We start from the raw sequence: 25509 nt of genomic DNA, 5'->3' as shown, positions 1-25509 counted from the left end.
CAGGGATTAATGGAATGCAGCTAGATTTACTCTATTGAGTCCCTGAAATTTTGAACAAGTCGTAAAGGCAGATTCAAATCACAGCAATTGTGTGATTTTCCCATAGGAAAGCAAAAAGCATTAAGTTCCCTTCCATCAGAAAGAAGAGAGTTATCAAAATAGGTTGCAAGAGAGTAGGTATAGGACGATATGGAGCATGATGATAATGCACTGGATACATTTGATTATTTGAAATTTAATGAAGGTTAAAAAGTGCTCTCTAACTACTTTAAATGGTGATGGGTAAAACAACACACTTACCATCCCCGAAGAACCTTAAAAGAACATGGTATGAATGATGTAAAATCAGAAACTTCTGCTGTGAAATCTACACATGCTCCTTGGAAATGTGTGTTACTGAAAGCTTTGAGCTACAAGAACAACAACAATAAAAATATGATGACTAGAAAGAAAATGTACTCATCATCATCACTATAAGTAGACCAAGCTGCAGGAACAGGGAAATATCAATGCAATTTACAGAAGTACTAATGCAAATCTAATGGACTCCCAAGAGAAGAAATGTCTTAAATTTCTACAGCGCCTTTCCTCTTGAAAGGTCCCAAAGCATTTTATGAACTATGGGCAGATTCTGCAGTCCTTAACTGAGGCAGATCTCCTACTGATACCAATGGCAGTGGTAGCAAGTATATATTCATTTTATGGTAACAGGAGTGTTTCCAGAGAAAGCACAACGATAGGACTGAAAAATCTGGCCTTATACATACAGCACCACTCAGATGTAGCCAGATTTTGGGTACAGGTCAGCAACCAATTGGAGCACAACAAGAAGGGGAAAGGAAATACTGGTGAAAAGATACCAAGGCAGAACATTAAAAAAAAGTGCCCTGGAATCTTCTGTGATCACACTGAGCAGAGAGGACATCTTATTTAAAAAGCTTGCACGAGAATTTCTGGTAGGACTCGCTGTGTCAGGAGTGTCTGAATTCCAACCCAACAAGTTTGCACACACAGATATCCTTAGCAAAGAGTTTTGGAGCCATTTAGAACTACATCCTGCCCAGGAAGTGTGTGTCGATCTCTCCATCAACAGGGAGTGCTGCTTTAAAAGAAGTTAAAAACAAAATCTACAGCAGAATACAGCCCATGGTCTACAATGTGGGGAAGAAGCTAAGAATTCTGTGCCCCTCGGGTACTATTTGTTCCTGGACAATGGGTCACTTTAGGTGGCCACTGATGTGCTGAAATCTATTGAGCAAGAGCAATACAACTAAAAATTAAGGAAAAAGGATGAAGAAATCTGCTTTGCATTTCTACCATTGTTTTTGACAAGAGGGTTCAGATGTCATTTAGTCATGTACTTTATTCCCTTAACCCGCTGCAGGATTGCTCCCCATAATGTATTTTCTAATGCTATGCCTAATCTCCTGGTAAACGCATGACACAATGGTTTCTGCGATTAGAACCTTGACCCCATGATACGCAGAGCGCTACTTGCAAGGTTCTGAGCACTCAAGTACCACTGCAATCAGTGGGCACTGAAGGCACCTTGTAGGATCAGGCAGTATACTTTTCCAGCTTCTACTGTAGGCCTTAGTAATATGAGGCTGAAGAGAGAATTTGTTAGGGACCCAATAATCCATTAGAAAAGTACTACTCGGAGTGTCTTATTGATACTGAATGGCTTGAATACATACAAATAGGCAAATAGTGGATTATTTGTTGTGCAGTGCCATTCAAAATTGGACATTTACCATCTGAATTAGTTGAATTTACCATGGTATTTCCCATTTTAAGATTAGGGAATCCTTGGTAAACACTGACCACTGATTTTTAATGGAACCCAGCATACACATGTGAAATCTGACCGCTACTCTAAAAACTTCATTTGTTTCCAGAGTGCTAGTGCTATTTCATAATACACTTGAATCACATACTCCAGAAGGACTCTCAGATATATCCAAGTTGTTTTGTAGGTTGCCTCTAGGAATGCCTTAATTAAGACAGGGTGCAATGGATGGTACATACTATCAGGTGATGTGACCAACTTTTATCAGGTGTTATGAAAATTGCCTGGTACTTCAAAGACTGAGGGAAGCTCCTTATTTCTTATTTTATAACTGACTTCTGGTGCCACAAAAACACTTGTTTAATTTCCTCTATAAGGGAGAATTTCACTCCAGTACACAGGCTCTAAGCAGGGGCCTCTATACCACTTCACCCTCCAAGAGATACGTGGAGCAGAGAGCCCTGCATGGCCTCTCTGTACTGAGGAGAATTTCACATTAAAATTTGACACAGCATTCTGTAACACAGAAGAAAAATGTTGTTGCCAATGCTCCTCCCTCACTCGTGCCCCAAAGTGGCCCCTCTCCCGCCAAAGAAAAGAAATCCAATCTACAGAGACTGAGAAAAAGCCAAAACCACATATTAGAAAATGGTTTTATGGAAAAACAGTCTCTTAAAAAAAAAACAAAAACAAACAAAAAAAAACGAATATATTTCCTGTTACAAAGAACAAGAAGGGCTTAATCTTGCCCTTACGTGACACACAACTGTGAATTGAAAAAGACAAGCCAGCTACATGGGCTGAATACACTGCTGGATACATTTGAAACTGCATTATTGAGCATAACATTGATATTTAGGCTACACTTACATTGTGCTTTTCATCCATAGATCTCAAAACACTTTACAGAGGAAAGTAACTATCATTTTCTCCATTTTTACCAATGCAGAAAACTGAAGCACAAAGATGAAGTGATTTGCCCATGGTCAAACAGCAGCGCAGTGACAGAGTCAGGAACAGAACTCAGGTCTCCAGGTTCCTAGTTTGGTGCCTGACACTCCCTCCGTACAGCCTGTGCCCCAGGCTATGTGACAGCTTTAGAAAGACTGTGACAGGGAAGGTTATACAATGTATATTTTAAATAATAAACTGAGACAAATGTTCTTTTCTCAAAATGAATAGAAAGAAAACAGTTGAATGGAGAGATTTGATGGTTCTGACTTCAGAACAATTAGAGAAGAAACTGATCCATTAGTGATACCACTGCATTTGTACAGTCTGACCACAAATGCAGCTAGTTATAACTTAAAATATATTAAATCTGATGTGACAGATTTAAAAGAGCCCTTTAGCTCCATTTCCTAAAAACTCAACAGGCAGTAAGTGGAAAGATACACAGTGCAAAGTTACCATAAATAATTATAGGGGTCTGCTAAAGTATTTGAGCAAGCCAAGTACCATAGGCAGATTAATGAAAGGAGCTTAGTTTTCCTTGGGAGGGTGAAGGAAAAAATATTGTTTTATTTTTAATGAATACAGCTATTGTATTTTAAACCTGGAGACTTTAGTCTTACTTGCAATATGCATGTAGTTTATGAAGGAGCCTGGCAAAGATGAAAAGACCAAGACCATTTATTGCAAGATTTCAAAATATAACACTTAAGGTCAGTTGAAAGCAACAGCAAGTGACAAGGTTTCTCTCTTATGGAAAGAGAGTAGGATTTCCTTATTTTAGTATCTATGCCTATAATAGATAGGAAAAAATGTGGAGAGCTATATTCCTACACTGAGGATTCAGACTTGTAAGATTCAGCATCCAGCTGTTAAGGATTCTCTGACTCTGGTGAGCAATCCTTAGCCACTGTTGCAAACATGAACATTGTAATATTATCTTTAAACTAGAAGAGGAAAGGACAGATTTATTTTCTCAAACACTGTCTTTTACTTACCCTGACTCTGTAAGTAATCTTAACAAGTTTCCCACAACTCCTTAGTCATAATAAAGTACGTTTGTCCCCTAAGGTAACTATGACAATTTTAACACAGCAGTGACATGCTCTCCTCTTTCCTTAGCTTCATCACAGAGGTCCTGTAACAACTCAAGATTGTGATCACATTAACCCTTCCAGCACTTTTTCCTGTGGCAAAAGTGACATCAGGGCAGCATGACATGGCATGCATATTTGTACACAGCAAGTGTTTGTTTGTTTTTTAAAATAATTTTCTGATGTACTGGTGGATGGGATGGGATGGGAGGTAAGGTGAAAGGAAAGGAATTGCAAGGTTGAATCAATTGCAAATAGTCTCATTGCTGCTGATGGGTGAGAATCTTGCAAGATTTGGAGAAACATGCACATGTTTGTATGCTTATATTAACCATCAGAATCTCTTGGGTCTGCAAAACTGCTCTAAGACACTCACAGGAACAGCATTTGACATATTCTGAAGAAGAACAGAGTTGAGGAAGGTGATAAAAAGTTATTAAAACTATCTGGAATCTCTGAAAAAAAGTTTGGTTTGGTACCTGTTTCATTTTTCAATCAGTTATTTTATCTGAAATGGTTTACCATGCCTTCTGTGTGAAAGTGTTTCGGATTCTTTGGATTTGGCTGCAAACAGCCAAGTGAATATGTCTGGCAGGAAATCAGTGTTTAAGACTAAAGTAATACACCATTTATGTCTTTAGACAGCAAATATTTCCTGCAAGCCTGAGTAAATCATAAACATTTTAGAACCTGAACATAGTTGGAGTAGAGAAAGGGTGTGGTCAGGCTGTCCTAAGTAATGTAATGTGTACATTTTCCATGTGTATGTGTGTATAACACACAAGTATAAGCAATAAGGATACTGAAAATCCCATCTAGATGACAAAATACCTAAGATATCTTAAACTAGATTTTCCAGGTTTTGGGCTGTTTATTAAAAAATGTATCTTTATATGTGATTTTCTAAAATTTTCTTTATTAAAAGTGACACAAAGAGAGAGCAAGAGAGAAAGAGAGAACTCTACTGTTCATATCCCACTGCACTTCTCTTCCCCAAGATACAGCGTTAACAACTAATATTTCTTTGTGGGCAAAGAATGCCTAATGAAAGAAGGAGAGAAGTCAAACTAAATATAAGGGAATTGAGATGTGCTCTGCTAGAAGAGAATCCTCCGCAGATAAGGATTCTGGATGAGCATGAGCATGTGGAGAGGTTTCTAAATTTAGTAAGATTACACAGAAGAATGTGATTATGGATTTAACATAATCTTATAAAAATTCTGAAAAAAAATGGAAACCCAAACTAAGCCACTCTGAAAACAAAAACATGCTACAGTGAAATCCTCTTATAATGAAGCAATATTGTCACAGAATTTCACTAAAATTATGTTTAACTTTATATTAGGATTTGCTATAAAGGGCTCTCCTTTATATTATTAAATCACTAGTGTGTGCTCAGTCAAACTTAGTGAGCGGGGGAGGGGGAGAAGGGTAGGGAAGCTGAGTGTGAGCTGGGAACTGCAGCTACAGCAAAGGTTATGTACTTTTGAAAGGAGTTAGCGAAACTGCCGTCATCACGCCATCACACAGGAAGTGTTGATACAAACTGCAGAATTGCCAAAATAGAATATATTTTTTAAAACAGCACTGTAGGAAAACAAATGACAGATAGCTAACTGTGTGTGGGTTTGTGAACAGTTTTCTGCAGTTCAAGTTTCACAATTCTGCACTTCAGATATTAAGAAGTTACAGTAACAAAGTGGGACATATTAATTACAATGCAAAGACAATATCCCACGTAGAAAAAGGTAAATGAGTGTGACAGTGAATTCCGGAGAGTGAGAGAGACTGAAAGAAAGAACATGAAAAGAAATGGTGATACAGATCCAAAGTGATCCCAAGCCTATTGAGCGGATGGTACTATGGGGACACAACAAAAAAGGGTGTGAACAGGACCACCACAATCAATGAGATTCTTGGCTAACTTAGCCTCTATGTGTCTACTGGTTTCCTCAAGTAAAAGGTGGCTTTGTCACTGTACAGTAGATAGTGAAGATCTTATCTGAGACAGCAGGGGGGAAATTCAACATAAAGCATGTGTGCTTAATAATATGCAATTTACTCCTAGAAATGGCATTATAGGATGTGAACATACCAAATGTGGAGGCTCATTCTTTCCAAGTGGTTCCTGCATATTAAAAAAATATAAATAATATAAACATTACAATTATTTTTAACAGGCAGTCATCCCTTAAAGAAACTAACTTTTTTTTTTTTTAGGAATTCTGGATCTGAAATTCATTAATAGGTATTGTACTCCTGGCACATTGCCCTCCCCACGTCTCTACGAAATTAGGGGCATATTGGCTCATGGTTGCCTCTCTGTTAGCTTAGTCCTTGTCCACACATTAAACTTTCACCAATATAATTAACTGCTTAGAAACCCATTTACAGAGTCAGAGCAACCCCTTTGTGTAGACACTCAAACTGATTTAAAAGTGTTTGGTTTATAGCAATTCCTTATCAAGAGAGAATCTGAGAGAATGGGAGGCAGGACATTTCTCTCCCTCTCACTGTCACTACCCTGCAATGCACCTGTCATTTCCATTCAAGAAAGGTTAAACAAGTTCAATTTCCTTTCTAGCTTTCCGAGTTGTGGATGCAGTGTCTTTTATTATATTGGTGGTTGGGTTTGTTTGTTTATTGTACAGTAGGGCTTTAGGAGTCCTGGAATTAATCTATCTGGGCAAGTTGCCTTTTTATTTTTCTGGATTGAAATAGAAAAGAAAAGAAGAAAACAATAAGCTATAGCTCAGTTTTAGCAGACAGTAATAGGAAAGTTAAAGGATTAAAATACATGACAAGTTATTAATAAGGCAACGGGCATGTTTTGTGGTAAATTAGGTTTTTATGTTCCATTTGTGGACATAATCTGCTAAATTCTCCTTGTGGAGTTTTCCTAGCATTTTCTTGTTGGGAGCTGGGTTGATACAGAGTTTGCACTGCAGAATAAACGGGAGATTCAGTCCCCATAATCAGCAGTTTCCTTGAATTCTGTGAGGATCTTTTCTTTTCTTCTAACCTTTCATCAATTGAATAGACAAGTTAGCTTTATTACGTAAGCTACACAATAAAATCATTGTATCCCCAGAGTTTTGAATTCTTGTTGCTTTTTGAATTTTCTTTTTGATGAATTACGGTAACTCACCAACTTAATGGGACGAATTGACATGATGGTTTCACTGGATCCTCCCCAGTCTAAAAAGCATTTATATTTCCCTTTTTCCAGTATATATTGTTCTCCACAGAAATATTTCTGCTGATATGCAACCCACCTGAGGAGTGACACACAAGAAATGAACTGTGATACACAATCCTATTTTTCAATATGGCATTACAAAAAGTTATATCAGTAAGTTAACCTTAAATAGCAAACTTTCCAGAAGGTTTTTAAATGCTTTACCTGTCCACCTGATATGAAATTAAACAGACTGTAAAACATGTCTTGTGGTAACAGGCACGTGAGTCACAAAGCCGGCACACTCCTGATTTTCTATTTTTTATTTGTCTACAAAATATTCTTGACAAATCCTTGCAGCATTAGATCTCTCTCCCCCTTCTCACATAATTTCTCAGCATGAAATAAGAGATTGCTTGGAAGCCAAGAGGCTAGATATTCAACTGTCAAATATTTGAGTCCCTCTCTGCTCCCTCAACCTTTACCTTCCCACCTAGCTCCCAGACAGGGCTCCCCTCAAACTCTTCCAGTCAGATTATTCTAAGGAAAGAAGGGAAGCAAGTGAGGAAGCCTTGGCAGGAAGAGATAAAGGGACTCTTGCAATGATTGGTAATTCATTTTGTGTTTCTTTCCCTTGCATTTGATTACAAAATCCAAGGCAAACAGAAAATGTTTATAGTGGACACAACAAAGAGTGAGAGCATGCACACATTGCTGACCATGTCCACTTTTACAGAGTCTGTGTAATTCTTTATACTCTGGTGGGGTTTTTTTTAAGAAACTTACTTCAGTGTTTTATATTTAAAAAAGCTGAAAGCTACTGGCACAACCCAGCAAATTAGTAACCTGAAAAGGAACCAGATAAAACACTTCAAACCGAACTAAATAAGCTTCAAGCTGCCATGAGATGGCTGGAACCACACAAATGGCTGATGAACCTCAGAGGAAGCATCCTGAAGAAAGAGTAATTACAACATAGGACTCAAGGAAGGAGAGGAAATACAGGGGGAAATGGGAGGAGTCTTTGCCTATGACAGGAGGGGAGGCATAGTGAACAAAATATAACTTATGAAAAACAGATAAAAAGAATCATTTCCAAAGAATTTGTAAACAAACAGGATACAAACTATGGGCCCAATCTACTCTGTTCTATTCAGGTCTTTATATAGGCCTCATCACCACAGTATCTAAGTGTCGTCCACAGCAGTGCATTAAGCAGCTCAGCGAACATCTGTGACATCATGGTTTTGTTCCTCTTTCCCTTGGCCCAGGGGAAACTGAGTGGTGGTTTTCGAAATTCAGTTTACTATAATATATGTACAATGTCCTATGAATTTCTCTTGCCAAAAGCAAAATCAAAGAAATGCACGTTGCATTTGGAGTGGAAGGTGGTGAGGCTTTTGATGCTTCTTAACAATCTGCCAGACTTACTTGGTAAGATTTGTGGTGGTTCTTGGCAATTCTGCAACCCTTACTAACACAAATTAGTCACAACGAAGTAACACTAGTGAGGGTTGCAGAATCAGGCCCTGCATCTTTGAAATGCCGTCATGTGATAGTGTTACTATCACTATCAACTGCAGTGCTGACAAGGACCGAGAGCACTTTAACAGTGTTTGGAATCCAACAATAGAGTCTATTTAACAGTCTACATCAGTGGCTGTTGAATGGTGTGACGCATGCTTTTTTCCTAAATACATTACCTCTGCAGCTAATCCTGCTGGAGATCCTGTCACGGTTCTACAATTAGATCCATGCAGACAGACCCCTGAACCTATGCTGAGCACCACTAACGCCAATGGGCTCCATGCAGATACAGGGGTGTGCCTATCTGGATCCCACTGCAGGACTGTGGCTCTAGCTGGTCCGCGAAGAGAGAACCAGTAGCAGAAACTGCACCCATGTAAACTATCGGGCTTGTCCAGATTCTTATTGGAGTGCTGATGTAGTAATAGGGAGCGTTCAAAGGGGTGAGGTTCCAAGAGATCCCTGAAGGTCAGGACCCACAAGCCAAACAAACAAAACCCTCTGCAACAATGCAGAGCAGAAGAGCAAGACACACAGGAGACACTTTGACATTTTCTATCATCTAAGAAAACACAAAGATTGTTCCCCTGGCCCCCAAATGCTTATCTTTCTTATCTTATCAATCATTCGAAGTACATCGTGACAAATAAGAAATCTGAAAGCACCACGCACAGGCAAATAATTTAATCATTGCATTCAAAGAGCATCTCATACAGGTTTGCAGTAGACTTACACTCCACTTTTCACATGAATTGATTTCATCTCCTGGCCAAACCCAGCCTGCTCCAAATCAGGAATATCTTGATTGACCATGACCATCCCATCTTCTTCATCTGACTCAAAAAGCATGACTGATGACTCGATGAAATCCTAAAAGGCAATGCTGAAAGTTAGGATAAATACCATAACAGTTCAGCAGCAGCTTATTACATACAATCTAGCAAAGGATTCTATGGGACTGTTCACAATGCGAGTATAACTATGTGCAAACAGAGGCCGGCCACATTTAGGGGCATTCATGTTCAACGATGTTGTTTTAATGCTAGTATGGATGAGGCAAGTTGAATCTATAACCACATTAGAGGGAAGAATTGTAGCCTAGGAATAACATTTTCAAAAGCACTTAAGTGATTACAAGGCATTCAGCTAGGGGCTTGTCTATACTACAGGTGCTACAGTTGCACAGCTATGACACCGCAGCTGTGCCGTTGTAGTGCCATAGTGTAGACACTTACTACATTGATAAGAAAGGATTTTTCTGTCACTGTAGTAAATCCGCCCCCCTCAAGAAGCGATAGCTAGGGCGATGGTAGTGGTGCCTAAGTCTCTCAGGGGTGTACATTTTTCACAGCCCTGAGCAATGTAGCTAGGTCAACCTAAGTTTTAGATGTAGACCAGGCCTTAGGCATGCCAAGTGAGGCCCCTTTTCAAAAGGGATTTAGGTGCTAAGGAACTCAAGGATCTTCCCCGTGCTTTCACAGAAAGGAAGAGTCAGATACCTCTCTAGCACCACCCTTCCTTTGAATGGAGGAGTCTTTGGGTTCCAGGTTGCGTGCATGGAGCAGAGGAGGGACTGGGATGCAAACTATCCTTCCAGCAGGAACACGAGGGATCGACTCTGATGTAACAATAATCTGGGGGAAAGATTTGGCTATGGGAACCTTGGTGAAGACTCCTCCCCTTTCATTCCTCCCGCAATTTTTTTTTTTTAACAGGGCTGGATGAAAAGGCCCTATGTTTTTAAAACGAATATATTCCCTTTGCCATGTTATTAATCCAGTTTTAGATTATTCAGTCAAACTCAGTTTTAAAAGTCCTACTTATTTTTAACTAGTTAGCCAGCTCATTATTTTGTAATCCACTCTTTGCCTGGATAATGAAAAATTACCAGCTGGTTTCACCTTTTTGTTTAAATTCTAACAAAAAAAACTAATGTAAAGTTTAAAAAATAAATGTAACCACATCTGTAAGGTTAGATTTTGTTTTCTGTTTTTTGAAAAAATGTAACAAACTTTCCCCTCCTCATTTTTAAACACAAACTAAATTCTGGACCTAACCTACTTTACAGTGTTTCTTTAATATTCACTTGTGTTATAGTGAAGAAACCTTGTTTCAGTTATAAGGAGATCAAGCAACTTGTGTGGCTGATGGAGATCTCAGATACATTAGTACACTACCATTGAAATTATTATTATTAAATACTTATATTATGGTACCATCCAGAGGCCTTGGATCAGGACCAGCTGCAAGAGGTGCTGTAAAAACAGAGCTAGACAAATATCTATCTCATAAAGCTTACAAACTAAGTCCCTGATGATGCAGCCATGTCTGTGTGGACAGACCCTTGCACTCCTCAGGAGCCCCAGTGCCCGCAATGAGACTGCCTGCATGAGTAATTCATGACATGGACCTATTGCAGGATCAGGGCTTAATGTGGCTAAACACGACTACACTGATTATAGCAAACTTACAAGTGACAAAGTAAATACAGGAGTATAACTGTTAATTTTTTTAAACAGTTGCAGCTACTGCAGGTGTAAATTATATATGAAATTTGCATATGTATTTTTGAAAGTTAGACCCTGTAAATCCAATATAAACAGGCAGTGTTTTGTTTTAAGAAAACTTAAAACAAAAAAAAAAAAAAACACAAACCTCTAAATGTTTTGTTCAGTGAATTTAGTGCTTGTGAAAAGCAACTGGATTAACTGTCCTGGAACAGAAATACTTTAGCCAAGCTTCTGAAAAAGCAGTCAGGCTGCATCAAGTATTTCCCACAGAATTAAAGTTGGTCAAATTTTGCCCCTGAACTATTGTCTTTTACTTTTTTATTGTATTGAAGTATCCTTTTACTAAAACCAGAACTATGCATTTCTGTTGGAGATACATGAAGTGTTTTTTCCTAAATCTTTCATTGCAGATTCTCTCTCTCGCTCTTAAAAAAAAAAAAAAAAAGACTGCCCAGTTCCCAAAACACTGGTAATACACTAGAAACTGCATTTTACCTGTAACTTCCACCTAGAAATCTTCCCTGATGGCTAGAAGAGTGAATAAGAGGCAACATGTAATTGAAAAATAGTTTAACAAAAGATTTACAAGGCAGAGAAAAAGCTAAATGGTCTACACACGAAGAAAACATTACTGAAGGAACCAGTTCTTCACAATGTTCTTCTCTCTTTTGATAAATTGATTTTGTACCCTTGTTCATTTCCTCCCTATCACAGTCCTTGATACTAGTGTATCAAATCTGGATGCTGATAATGCAGCTGCCAGTACATTTGAAAATTCAGTTCTGCAGCAAGACCTTTCGTGTCTGTCAAAACACTCAGACCTTCCACCTTAGAGCTGATGACAGTTCATGTTATGTAGTAATAGATGTTTCGAATGGACATAAAAGCTATATAATCTTATAAGTGTGTGCATATGTCCATTAACATCTTTGATCTTTGCCAGCTGGGGTACTTAAACAATCCCTCCTCAGTAGGTGCTGAAGGAACCGTTCTGATCTGTGAGTGAATATATTCAGCCACAACGAACTCTCCGTATGGGTTTTCTTGGCACATCTTGCAAAGGCTCTTTGGATTTATTTGACAATTAATTTTCAGTTTTTCTTATAGAGATGGACTATTTTTAGTAAAAATTTAAGATGCGCACATTAGGTTAATTACAAAAAAAAAAAAAAGAAGTAGTCGTCTAGCCAAAAACTGATTATCCACCAGGATTTTACATCGTGCGGATTAGCACTGAGGGATGGACATATAGCAATCTGGAAAGGAGCAACAGGACACTTTTTCTTTAGCTAAAAGGAAAACAAAATAGGTGTTCAGAGAAGTACTAATCAAGGTTATATAAAAAAGGACGCCGGAGAGTTGCAGTTTGTGTTTGTTAGAGGGCAAGGGGAAGAATTGAACACCTTCCGCATGCCACTGGACACAATTCTCAGTGGTCTTCGCCACACAAGTACAGAGGGAGCGTTTGCCAGTGTTAAAAAGGAGGCATGGCCAGTTTGTCTGCAAATTACACAGATTCAGTGGCCAAAACCAGAGCCTTCAGAAGTAACCACAGAGAAGATAATTTTAGATACTAATAAAAATAAAGATAACATAAATATGGATATTTAGATATCCTGTTAAATTCTGACCAATAAATTACACTATTTAGATATTCATCAATGACACACACACACCGTAACTCTTTTAGGATTAGAAACACTTAAGATACCTGTTAGTACTGAAAACATTTCAACTTTCAACTCTCTGAATGGCACCGTTTACGTACTCTCATCAGACTCCCCCCAGACCAGGCAGACTATAGGCCTCTCTCTACATGAGATTTCTTCCTGAGTTTTAGAGGAACGTTCCCAAACTTTTTCCGCCATGTCCGTTATCTGTAATGAAACCTGTCCATGCTCCCCCTCCCCGAGGAGCCGCGCTCAGGAGCAGCTGCCCAGGAGCAGCTGCCGGGAGCGGGCCGTGGTCGGGGGCCAAGACCTGAAATGAAGCCGTGGCTGGGACTGGGAGCAGGGCTGGGAGCAGAGCTGGGGCCACAGCCAGGGCTGGGAGCGGGACTGGGAGCCAGGGCCCAAGCTGTGGTTGGGTTGGAGTGGAGCTGAGGGCAGGGCTGGGTGGCGCTCCCTTCCCTCCCACCATGGGGGCTGGCCCGGGCCCCACCAAACATTCCTCCATGCCCCCATATGGGGACGCTCCCCACAGTTTGGGGACCACTGTTTTAGAGGGTGTTGTGATTGAAAATCATGTCAGTATGTATTTTTCCATTAATCTAAAAGCAGTGTACAAGAGTTAAAAATAACAGAGTCCAGAAGGAGTGTCCCACAGTTGTTGCCCATATTTTAAATAAAACAAACAATGAACCCTTTAATTATAGGGCTAACATTGCTGATCGGATGACTTTTTAATAGACATAATAGCTTAAGATCTAGATCTTCCAAGACATAGAAATAAAAAGATTAAATAGCTTTATTTGCAGTCAAATGAACTGAAGAAACAGCGTTCTCAGACAGAACATCTTCATTTTCCCCATCTATCTCTGGTACCTATATGCCCCTCCCCATTACTGTAGTGTCTGAATGTCTCACAGTCTTTACCGTAACTATCTTCACAGCACTCCTATGAAGTAGAACAGGGCTATTATCCCCATTGTACAGACCTGAGGCCCAGAGAGACTGGGTGACTGGTACAAGGTCACAAAGGAAGTCTGTGGCAGGGCAGAAAATTGAACCTGGATCTCTCAAACCTTAGGCTTGCGACCCAAACTATTGGTTGAATCAAATTGCAGGGCATTAGTGGCATTAGTCATTTTATTCTGATCATACAATTTTTACAGTTAGCATTGGCTCCCTTTTTCTAGCTACAAATATATGTACAATACATTATTAATTTAGAGCTCCATGGTACAATAGCTAGATGCTCTGAAGACATCAGTTTTACTGACCTAAACATGCTGGATGTTTTAGGCTTGATTCAAGCAAATTAAATCAGCATGCATGTAAATCCATTCCTATTCAGCCAAGCATCTAAATATATGCTTAACTTTAAGCATGAACAATGGGACTTAAATCTATGCTTAAGTGCTTTGCTGAATTAAGGTCTCAAAGAGGACAGTTTTAACTGTTGAAAAGTATTCTGGATCTCATCTAGTTTTAACAGATAAAGGCTGGGACTGATTAGAACTTGAAAGGGAGTCTACTAAGGAAAACAACAAACAGATGAAAATGCATATTCCCACTAGGTTGTTTCTTAATAGCCTCAACATAAACCATTAGTGATTGTGAGACAAGTATTTTTTTAAGTTCAGTAAGAAACCCCATCACGTAAAGGTATAGGAAACCACAGTTTTTGTGGTTTCGATCACACCAATTAATCACAAATTATAAGGCTAATCCTTCAGCTATTCACTATTCTAGGTTCCTTTTCTAAATTCACTCTCCACTTCATGCTTTGTATTTTTTTTTATTCTTCCCGGAATACATTTTCATTTTGTTACAATTATGATCACAGCAGTAAGCTCACTCTAAGGGCCTATAGTCAATAAACTGTAACTTTCCAGAAAAAAAGTATATTTAGGATCGACAGTTCTTGTGTTTACTCTCAGCCTAAACTTGGATTTAAAAATTAAAAAAAAAAAAAAGAGAATGTAATAAATGCAGGCTGGGAGATTATCAGTCTTTCTTTTTGGTAAATACAGTCTAAATCCAGGATGTTGCATAAATATTTAAACAAACAAAAAATATTCTAATAAACCATTGAGAAGTCCACAGAGAAACCCTGAGGATCAAAGGGATTTCACACACATGCAGTGGGATTCCAGAGCAACACCACTGCTTCGGAGTCTGTGTGAAGAACAGGTGACTCCGTCCTCAGATATCCACCATCTGCAGCCAGGCTCACCTAACCTTCCAGAGTGCTGTCTGACTCAGCAGTCTGTGTATCTGCACACTCTGCACCTGCAGACAGATTCCTCTCAGATGCAGCATTCACAAATGCCTTTTAAAAAAACAAGGTCCTGCCCAAATTCATCACTATTTTTCATGCTGCAGTAAGAAAAGGAAATGGGACCTCCTGCCTCCCTACTCATGGGAACTCAGAGATATTTAAATTAAGGCACGGACTCAACAAAGTCCCAACTACCTACTTCAAACTGAGCCCCTGAGAAATGGTCCCTCCCTTCCTTCCTGAGCACTCCTTAAATTCAACCCTTCTGAAGTTTCTCCTCCCTGCATGCAGCTATGTGGAGATGCTTATCTTGTCACAAAGGCTAATATAAGCCTAGGAAAAATCAAACTGTCTTTGTGGCAACTTCAAAGATTACTGTAAATACAGTAGCATCAATCTAAAGATCTGTCCACATGTGTAATACTCCTACAGCATTCCACAGATATTTTGAATCTTTATATGTGCAACAAGAGAATTGCTAGGTAAATCTTCATTTCACAACAAGAAACAAAACACACAAAAGAGTAATGATAAAGAGGACTCAGAACAGCAACTTCCCTAGCAGAAAGATATATTTTCAAATAGTAAATGATTCATGGATGCTTAAAGCTTTTCACACCTCAAAGGTTTGCCAGATAATTATGTTTAAATCAGTAATATTGTATCTCAGAATATAGTAACAGTTACACTTTTTCCTTATAAATATTGTATCTTTTCAAGTGTCCAAATATGTGCTAAATAGATGCCTGAAGTGGGTATAGACTACAATACTTCATGCCTAAATCTAAAACAAAAAATTCCTAGAACTTCAGCGGTGAATATCAAACATTTTTCCTCTGGTATTTTTTGGGGACCTTTTTTCAGAAAGCTGCAGAAAAATATACTGAAATGCAGGTTCTATCAATCCCAGCAAAACTAGCAGACCCTTCTTTGCAGGAGATGTCATTGCTCTAAAAAAAGTCCTATTTTCACATTGCCTGTACATTAATCACTACAGTTGTTATATGATAGACCTTCTGAGTTGTGCCATCATTTTAACAAATGTTGCTGGCTCATGGGATACTGCAGTGCAATATGTAATCTTACAGTGGCCGCTCTTCAATTCTCAGAAGGAAACAGTCTTGTACAGCTGCTTACAAAGCTTCTTTTAAAATTAAATAGAAGCATATTTGAACAAAGGAAGTGATAAAGATGTTCTAATCCCATGTCTTTCTAATCCATGAAGCATCCAAGATTTCTTCCAACATCAGACTGTGGCTCAGTTTTCACTGGCACTTCCATCATCATCCCTACTAACAACATCTTAGTTACAGGAATTTTCTCACTATGATAATTTTTATAGCCAAAATCTTCTGGCACAAAACCACTGAGGCAGAGTGTGTAAGGCTTGCAACAGCTGTTGTGTTGAGAAGCTATTTTATGTTAATAAAGAACTACTACACATACTCAGAGGTAAATCACACTTTTGCATTTATTCTAGTCTAAACAGCTGAAACAGCAACCTGCACCCTATGTAGTTTTGCACCATTGCCGAGAAAATCAGCAACTATAAACAAATGCAAGATAGTGCAACACAGCACATGTTCAGAAGCACCATACTTCAAAAAAAAAAAAAAAAAAAGTGGCTAAGGCAGCACACAAAAGACATTCAGATACTACAGTGATGGGGCCAAACAAGGACAAAGATGCATTGTCTCACTCTTAAAAAGTGACATTTCTTGTATGGAGGGGTTTGGAAAATTCTCTAGGTGGGCAAGGATTTTTGTAATATTATACATTCTTTCCTTGAAGAAGGACCTCTTAGAACCTATATCATTCTCCACAAAACACTGTAATTTTCACTGTACAGATGGGAGTGCAGAAAAAAAGAAAAAAGGAAATTTTTCTGCAAGCATGTGGTTGGGTAGGGGGAGAGACGGGAAACAACCAAACATGAGGCGACCTCACAAAAATGAATGAAAAAATAATCTCTTTTGATCTATGAATCCATGCTTAACTTGAATTAAATGGAAAAAAGAGTGATGCAAGAAACAGACTAGCAAATCAGGAGTGGTACTTACAGCCTGTAGGAACCGAAAAGACAACAGGATACTGCTAATTCCCCCATATGAGTGCACATCTTCATAATCTCCCTCCTCCAGCAGGTACTGACGGCCTTTATAGCATTCCTTTTCATAGGCAACCCATCTAAAGTAACCACAAGGAAAGAAAACAATTAGAAGAAAAAGTACAACAGCATCATACCAAGAATAAAAGGGGAAACAACATAATAAATTCCTAAGATAAATATCAACCTCAGTTGAGGAACAAAGCAATGCTTGTTATTTGAGATTACAACACAGACCAACCAAGCATTCTTTGTGGATCAATACTCCATTTTATTATGTGATCTCCAACAATAGTTTACTTGTGTAATCATAGAATATCAGGGTTGGAAGGGACCTCAGGAGGTCATCTAGTCCAACCCCCTGCTCAAAGCAGGACCAACCCCCAACTAAATCATCCCAGCCAGGGCTTTGTCAAGCCTGACCTTAAAAACCTCTAAGGAAGGAGATTCCACCACCTCCCTAGGTAACCCATTCCAGTGCTTCACCACCCTCCTAGCAGGAAAAAGTTTTTACTAATATCCAACCTAAACCTCCCCCACTGCAACTTGAGACCATTACTCCTTGTTCTATCATCTGCTACTACTGAGAACAGTCTAGATCCATCCTCTTTGGAACCCCCTTTCAGGTAGTTGAAAGCAGCTATCAAATCCCCCCTCATTCTTCTCTTCTGCAGACTAAACAATCCCAGTTCCCTCAGCCTCTCCTCATAAGTCATGTGCTCCAGCCCCCTAATAATTTTTGTTGCCCTCTGCTGGACTCCTTCCAATTTTTCCACATCCTCCTTGTAGTGTGGGGCCCAAAACTGGACACAGTACTCCAGATGAGGCCTCACCAATGTCGAATAGAGGGGAATGATCACGTCCCTCAATCTGCTGGCAATGCCCCTATTTATACAGCCCAAAATGCCGTTAGTCTTCTTGGCAACAAGGGTACACTGTCGACTCATATCTAGCTTCTTGTCCACTGTAACCCCTACGTTCTTTTCTGCGGAACTGATGCCTAGCCATTCGGTCCCTAACCTGTAGCAGTGCATGGGATTCTTCCGTCCTAAATGCAGGACTCTGCACTTGTCCTCGTTGAACCCCATCAGGTTTCTTTTGGCCCAATCCTGTAATTTGTCTAGGTCCCTCTGAATCCTACCCCTACCCTCCAGCGTATCTACCACTCCTCCCAGTTTAGTGTCATCTCCAAACTTGCTGAGAGTGCAGTCAACGCCATCCTCCAAATCATTAATGAAGATATTGAACAAAACCGGCCCCAGGACCGACCCTTGGGGCACTCCGCTTGATACCGGCTGCTAACTAGACATGGAGCCATTGATCACTACCCGTTGAGCCCAATGATCTAGCCAACTTTCTATCCACCTTATAGTCCATTCATCCAGCCCATACTTCTTTAACTTGCTGGCAAGTATACTGTGGGAGACTGTATCAAAAGCTTTGCTAAAGTCAAGGAATAACACATCCACTGCTTTCCCCTCATCCACAGACCCACTTATCTCCTCATAGAAGGCAATTAGGTTAGTCAGGCATGATTTGCCCTTGGTGAATCCATGCTGACTGTTCCTGATCACTTTCCTCTCCTCTAAGTGTTTCAGAATTGATTCCTAGAGAACCTGCTCCATGATTTTTCCAGGGACTGAGGTTAGGCTGACTGGCCTGTAGTTCCCCGGATCCTCCTCCTTCCCCTTTTTAAAGATGGGCACTACATTGGCCTTTTTCCAGTCATCCGGGACCTCCCCCGATCGCTATGAGTTTTCAAAGATAATGGCCAATGGCTCTGCAATCACATCCGCCAACTCCTTTAGCACCCTCGGATGCAGCACATCCGGCCCCATGGATTTGTGCTCATCCAGCTTTTCTAAATAGTCCCGAACCACTTCTTTCTCCACAGAGGGCTGGTCACCTCCTCCCCATGCTGTGCTGCCCAGTGCAGCAGTCTGGGAGCTGACCTTGTTTGTGAAGACAGAGGCAAAAAAAGCATTGAGTGCATTAGCTTTTTCCACATCCTCTGTCACTAGGTTGCCTCCCTCATTCAGTAAGGGGCCCACACTTTCCTTGACTTTCTTCTTGTTGCTAACATACCTGAAGAAACCCTTCTTGTTATTCTTAACATCTCTTGCTAGCTGCAACTCTAAGTGTAATGCACCAACACTCTTGAAAAATGTTTCTGTCATAGTCTTATAGTGCATTTCAACACATTTTCATAAATATAATGGCTAGAACCTTAAGGGTCATGCAGAGAGTTATTAGTGGCCAAACCAACATCACATCCTGGGAATGTTGAGATTCAGGGTGAAATCCTGGCCATGTTGTAGTCAATGGCAAAACTCTCATTGACTTCTATGGAGTCAGTGTCCTCTGCTCTAACCAAGTGATAATACTAAATCCAATAAAATAGAACATGTATAAAAATAATGCATATGTAAAATACTTTTGTACTGCAAAGCAGGGAATTGTACCATTTTAAAATATTCTGAATAGATAAAACCGGATTAAAAATAAGTTTCTGCATCAATTTTGAGTGTTCTCAATGAATTTTACTTTGAAAAAGTGCACAATAGCACAAGAAGCTTTATAAGGCTTCAAAAAGTTGTGCTATAAAGTGATGTGGAATTAAAAGTTCCCATTAAAATTAGACTAATCAAATTTACAAGATATTTGAAAAATAGGAATGTATACTCAAGTACTGTCAGTTAAGCTTTAATATTCAAGAGAGAGTTTACAATATGCACATTATAGCAACACCAGCTCATTCGACAATGGCAAAGGGTCTGAGTATTTCTTTCATTAAAACTTTCCTGCAAGGATTTACAACTGCTGTACAAATTTTGTCAGGGTTGAAGTTTGGCAGACAAAAATGGATTTATTTTTTTATAACATTTGGCTTAGATTAGTTCAGCTGTTCAAGTTATTGTAAAAAAAAAAAAAAAAAAAACAACCCACACACTAGACAGAAGGATAACTTTTAAAATATGAAGTTTTCCAAAGAGCTTGTCCATAATGTCTTTGAGTAGTATCTTTAGGTATTGACATTTAAGTTTTCTATGAATGTAGTGATTGTGAAATCCTCCAAACAACATGAAATAATAACTGCATAAGGTGCTTACCATCCCAGTCTTTTTACTGGAAGTTAACCTGGAAACCTTGAGGACAACTGTAATGTCATTGCTAGCTATTTCACTGCTGATCTCTCTAGCAGAAACCTTCATTTTATAAGTTTTTCATGCACTGTTAGATAAAGTGGCAGATCTTGGTGGGGTTGAAGGAACAGTGGGTTGGTTTAGTTGTTATACAGAGCTCCTGGGATATGCATCAAAGGCCTGATTCTCTCAGGGCTGTTCTACACTACAGAGTTAGGTTGGCATAACCAGGACCAGCTCCAGCTTTTTTGCAGCCCCAAGCCGCAAAGCGAAAATATAAAAGATAAAGCTGATCAGCAGCACTTCGGTGGCAGCATAGCCGCGCCGCTTCAGTCTTCGGCGGCAATTTGGCAATGGGTCCCTCAGTTTCTTGGAGCGAAGGACCCGCTGCCAAATTGCCGCCGAGGGACCCGCCGCCGAATTGCCACCGAAGACCCGGAGGTGCCACCCCTTTCCATTAGCCATCCCAAGCACTGCTTCCTTTGCTGGTGCCTGGAGCCGGCCCTGGGCATAACTACATTACTCAGGGCTGTGAAAAATGTTCATGCCTTGTGCTAGGTAATTAAGTAAACCTAAGCCCCAGTGCAGACACTACTAGGTTGACAGAAGAATTCTGTCAACTTAGCTACCACCTGTCAGAGAAATGAATTTATTACAGTGATGGGAAAACCCCTTCTTCACCGTATTAAGTATCTACACTCCAACACTGCAGCTGTGCCACAGTAGCATTTCTAGTGTAGACATAGTCTCAGTCTCTAGATGTTAAGAGAATCATTTATATAACCATGGAAAGTGATGCTAAAATGCTACCAAATCGGAATGGTAGCTTTTTACACCCACTTTGCACAACTGTAAATGACTATATAATGGGCAGAACAATGGAAAATCAATCCCAGGTACATCTTCACTAGGAAAAGAAAGGTGTGTTGTTAACTCATTTTGGCAAACGCCTGAATAACCGACACACGGTAAAATCCTAGTGAAGATGAAGCACTTTACAGCTTTTACATGAGTTAGTAGATCAAATGGAGGAGGATGGAATCTAAGGTTTACTTCAACCTGTTAACCCATGTGAAAACCACAAACTGCCTTGTCTGCACTAGGATTTTACTTAGTGTCAGTTACCACGTATTACCTAACACAAGTTAAACACATACCTTTTTTCCTAGTGAAGATAAGGCCTAAGATTTAAAATAAAAAAAAAAAAAAAAAGTCAATCCATTCCTTCCCCTGCCCACACAAGATATTGTCTATACTATATTTAACTCACCTTAACTGATTGCCAATTACCTTGTTATTTAACACATCTGCATATGTTAGTATAGATACTCCACAAATGTTTGTTCCAAGACATAAATGTTTGTGGTTGTGGTTTATCCTAGGACTATTTTTTGAAACCTTGGTTGTAATTAGATTACTTATAAAGAGAGTAATTTGTCATTTATCTATTTACAGAGAACACTAAATACAAAAATGAAATATACTCACACTCCACCAATGACACGTATTGATCCAATTCCCTGGAAATCCTCATCACTTCTAAAGAGTGCTGGGACAGCATCAGTGTTTCCAGAAAGCTCTTTGGCCCATCCTCCAAAATCTTTTTTCTCATATATTACTATCTGGAGAATGTGGTTTGAAACAATGTATTTAGTACTTTAACTTTTAGTAATCTAAAATCTGACACATATAGTGCCGCATTGTCCAGGAATGCAATTTTTTTCTCAGCAGCCCCACCATGGTGGAAATTCTGTGCTGTGTCTCCTAAGCCCTCCTGATTGCAGGTTGCTCCAGGGTCTGGACAAGCCCTGGTATGATTTTGACAGCTGTAGCAGGCAGTCTAAGGGCTTCTCTACACAGGAAAATTGACCAGTATAGTTATACCAATATAATTATACCACTATAACTGTCTGTGTGGACACCTTTACTTGAACAAGAGTGGCCACAGATTACTGAAACAGTACAGTTATGCTGATAAAATTTTCCATGTGAGAAGCCCTAGGTAAAGGCAGCTTCCCCAGGCCACCTAGAATCTCTGCAGTGCTACGTGCTCTAGCCCGGCTGCCAGCCCCAATATGCCCTTCCCAGGCTGCCTAGACTGAGACTTGCCAGAGTGTTTTCAGAGAGCAATCTTATGACTATGTTTCTCAAATCCTGCGCTGCGGGAATCGTCTCAAAGCTGGATCTGGGGCTCTTAGAGCTCCTTTATGCTGCTCCAGCCCTTTTCATTCAGTGTAAAGAAGCAAGCAGGGGTGAGAATCTCACCCCATATATTTAAAATCCATGAAATACGCTAGATTCACAGAGTTTCATTTGAGCTGAGTGATGAGACATCATAAGCCTGATCCAGCAGAAAATATCCATGGTCTTCCCAGCCAAGGAATCCGTGGCTGATGGATCTGCACTAGACAGACATGAATAGAGGAACAGGACAGCCTCCATTGGACGTACAGTAAAAAAAAAAAACCACTATCAGAATTTGTTGGGATTTGAAGAGTTGCCTGGGTGCAGGGAAATTCTATGGGTTCCTTACCTCTGGCATTGCACAGTTCCTCATTCTGGATTCACCTGTTCACCCTTCACCAGCGTCACATGCACTGGGTGCTAGAGTAACTCCCTTCTATGGGTATGGCTCTGGCATGCAATTGGCCAGGCTACAGCTTTTTTTTTTTTAAAAATAAGTTAACTGGAGCCATATATGTTTCTGTGGGGAACTGGGTGGGGGAGGGGCAGACTAAAAGCAAAGAAAAATGTTTCTGGCCTCCCTTCCCACCCTCCAATTGGACTCCAATCACACACACCCCAATGTGCTCCAGAAGATGGGCCCTCCCAATCATGATTTGACTCTTGCAGTGGTGGGTGGGGAGGGAAGGGAAGGGAAGAGAGTGTACTTCCTTTCTCTTATTTTTTGAATGTGGTGAAGTAGACATTTGACCTACAGGGGTCCTTTGTTCACTGATGCCTGTGGATGTGTCAACCAGGAGAAACTCACTTCAGACTGTAGTTCCTTTAAAATTCTTCTTCATACAACTGACATTCAGTTATCTTGGAAAAAAATCCTGCCGCTGCTTTTATGTCTCACAAAGCACATGTAACTCCTGGGCTGTGTAGCATCACAGAATTTGTTCTTAGGAAGTGGGCAGATGCAGAATGCCTAATCTAATATTCCACAGACAATAGAGAAGAGGTATTTCCCACACTAAGAAAAGGAAGTAGTCTTAAATCAGGGTCTCTCTGTGACAGAATCTTTTATTGGCAGCATGCTCGGTACTTACCTTAACATTCATAGGCATTTGTACCTTTAGTCCACCCTAAGATATAAAATACATAAATAAATAATTACATAAAATCTTAAATTATATTTCCATATGTGTACACTTTATAACCCTAGAGGAGTATGCAGTTCTTGCAGCTATACTAGATGATTCCAGTCTGTGTTGAATCTAATTGATATTTAAATAGACTGATAATTCACAAAACCAAGGAACATCTATAAAAATGATCTACAAACACAGAACGTTTTACGAGCCTCTGAATAAAAAAAACCAAAACAACACTTTATACATGTTTGTCTTTACTTGCACTATGGATCCAAGTATTTACTACTTATTTGTCATTCACTTATACCACTGATCAGATTAGAAAAAAATCAAAATAACCTTTAAAACTGTTCCACATATATTACAAGTTTTCTTAAAGCAGTAGGGATCATATACCAAAAAGTTATTTATATCAAAACTTATTTCACCAGAACACAGGCTGATGGGTAAATTCCCAGGAATGAGAACAATGTAAGCCATCTATGAAGGGAGGCACAACATCGCATATGAATAACAATGTTCCAGTGCTGGAAACGGTAGTCAAGGATTGTTGTAATCCTTCAACATATTTGCAGAATAGGGGAGAGATTTTCAAAGGCACAAATGGAAGGCAGGTGCACAACTCACACTGACTTTCAGTGGGAGCTGGGCACGTAACTGCCCCTTGTAGTTTTGAAACATCTCCCTTTGGAGCCTTTATGTACACATTAAAGCTACATGCCATTGTATCTGTATCCATCCCTTTCCACGTTTATATCCACAAGCTGGCCATCAAAGGAGTATTAGGTTGCCTGTGTATCAAGATTGCTATGCAGTGCATAGTCACAGGAAGATTACCAGGCAGTTTGAGTAGTTATTTCTTCTTCTGACCTGGCACCTGCAGCAGACTCTAGCTGTACCAGTATGCAAAGGTTTTCTGAAGAAGCTTTTATAACCAGTTGTTGTTGGTTCCAACAAAAACTGCACAACCTTAAAGGCACAACTTTTGGGTCTTATTTAAAGAGGCAGTTAATCCACATCCTCTTGACACAAATTGTTCTTTTACTAAGATGTCCTACTGCATTGAGGAACCCGGTGTTCCTCTCTGACTTGAACATTCCCAAAGCTCTGGAAGTTTGCATTGAAAAGAAAGTAAGAAGAATATTATACCTCTATGGAAATTTGCTGTCACAATCTGCACTGTCAATGTGTTGCAACAATACAGTTCACCACCACAACATCCAAACTGCAGATGGACCAAAAACCCAGAACTGGATCCAATTTTTGTATCTATAATAGACCATACCTACAGTCTACATCCAAAAACTCCTAAACATGGGGAATATGAAATCCCAATTTTAACTTTCCCAATTCTTGGACTGTTCTGATTTGACCCACTTGAGAGAGGTATGAGCTGCAAACATGCACCTATCTCTTCTCCCAGTACCAAGTAATACAGCCTTCCCAGACTTATTTGAGAGCTCTAAATGTGCAAATGTGGGAGCGTAGCAACTTTTCAGATGAATGGCAAATGCATTGTAATACACCACTGCATGATATCTATGTTAGACATGCAAAAATCTCTAAAAAAACTGTAAAGAGAATATTCAACTCAAAGTTATCTTTAGACCAAATCATTAAATGGGGTGCATCATTCAGAGAATCGCAACATCCTCACCATTTTTAGAGGACGCAGAGATTTCACATCTGCAGCAGAAATTTCAGATGGTGAGTTGCCTTCTTCCAAAACTAACATATCTCCTTTGTAATTAGGGTCTGAATAGGCAAGCCATCTATAGCAATGAGGAGAAAAAATGACTTGTTTAAAACAATTAAATATGTTAAGAGTGTACATTCTTTTCTTGATTATATCCATCAGGGCTAGACAGTATGCACCAGATACATAAAGTATCTTAAATACAAAATACATTTAAACATTAGGATTTTGAATGTGTTGCTACAATCTTAG

General features: G+C 39.5%; 1 protein-coding gene across 1 annotated transcript in view; it reads right to left on the bottom strand.

The window, feature by feature from the left end:
- Window positions 1-25509, bottom strand: part of CRYBG3 (crystallin beta-gamma domain containing 3) — a 131272-nt gene that overhangs the window by 24859 nt on the left and 80904 nt on the right. Inside the window, exons 9-16 of the mRNA XM_024198751.2 lie at window positions 25219-25333; window positions 23517-23552; window positions 21730-21863; window positions 17052-17178; window positions 9273-9409; window positions 6983-7109; window positions 5930-5962; window positions 301-410 (exon numbers count right to left, since the gene is read on the bottom strand). Of these exons, the coding sequence (XP_024054519.2) occupies window positions 301-410; window positions 5930-5962; window positions 6983-7109; window positions 9273-9409; window positions 17052-17178; window positions 21730-21863; window positions 23517-23552; window positions 25219-25333 (819 nt within the window). The remainder of the gene's footprint in view (window positions 1-300; window positions 411-5929; window positions 5963-6982; window positions 7110-9272; window positions 9410-17051; window positions 17179-21729; window positions 21864-23516; window positions 23553-25218; window positions 25334-25509) is intronic.

The sequence above is a fragment of the Terrapene carolina genome, unplaced genomic scaffold, assembly GCF_002925995.2.
Source record: "Terrapene carolina triunguis isolate 2854851 unplaced genomic scaffold, T_m_triunguis-2.0 Scaffold558, whole genome shotgun sequence".
In the NCBI taxonomy this organism is placed as follows: Eukaryota; Metazoa; Chordata; order Testudines; family Emydidae; genus Terrapene; species Terrapene triunguis.
Note: the sequence above shows the minus strand (reverse complement) of the source record. Positions and strands in the feature narration are given on the sequence as shown.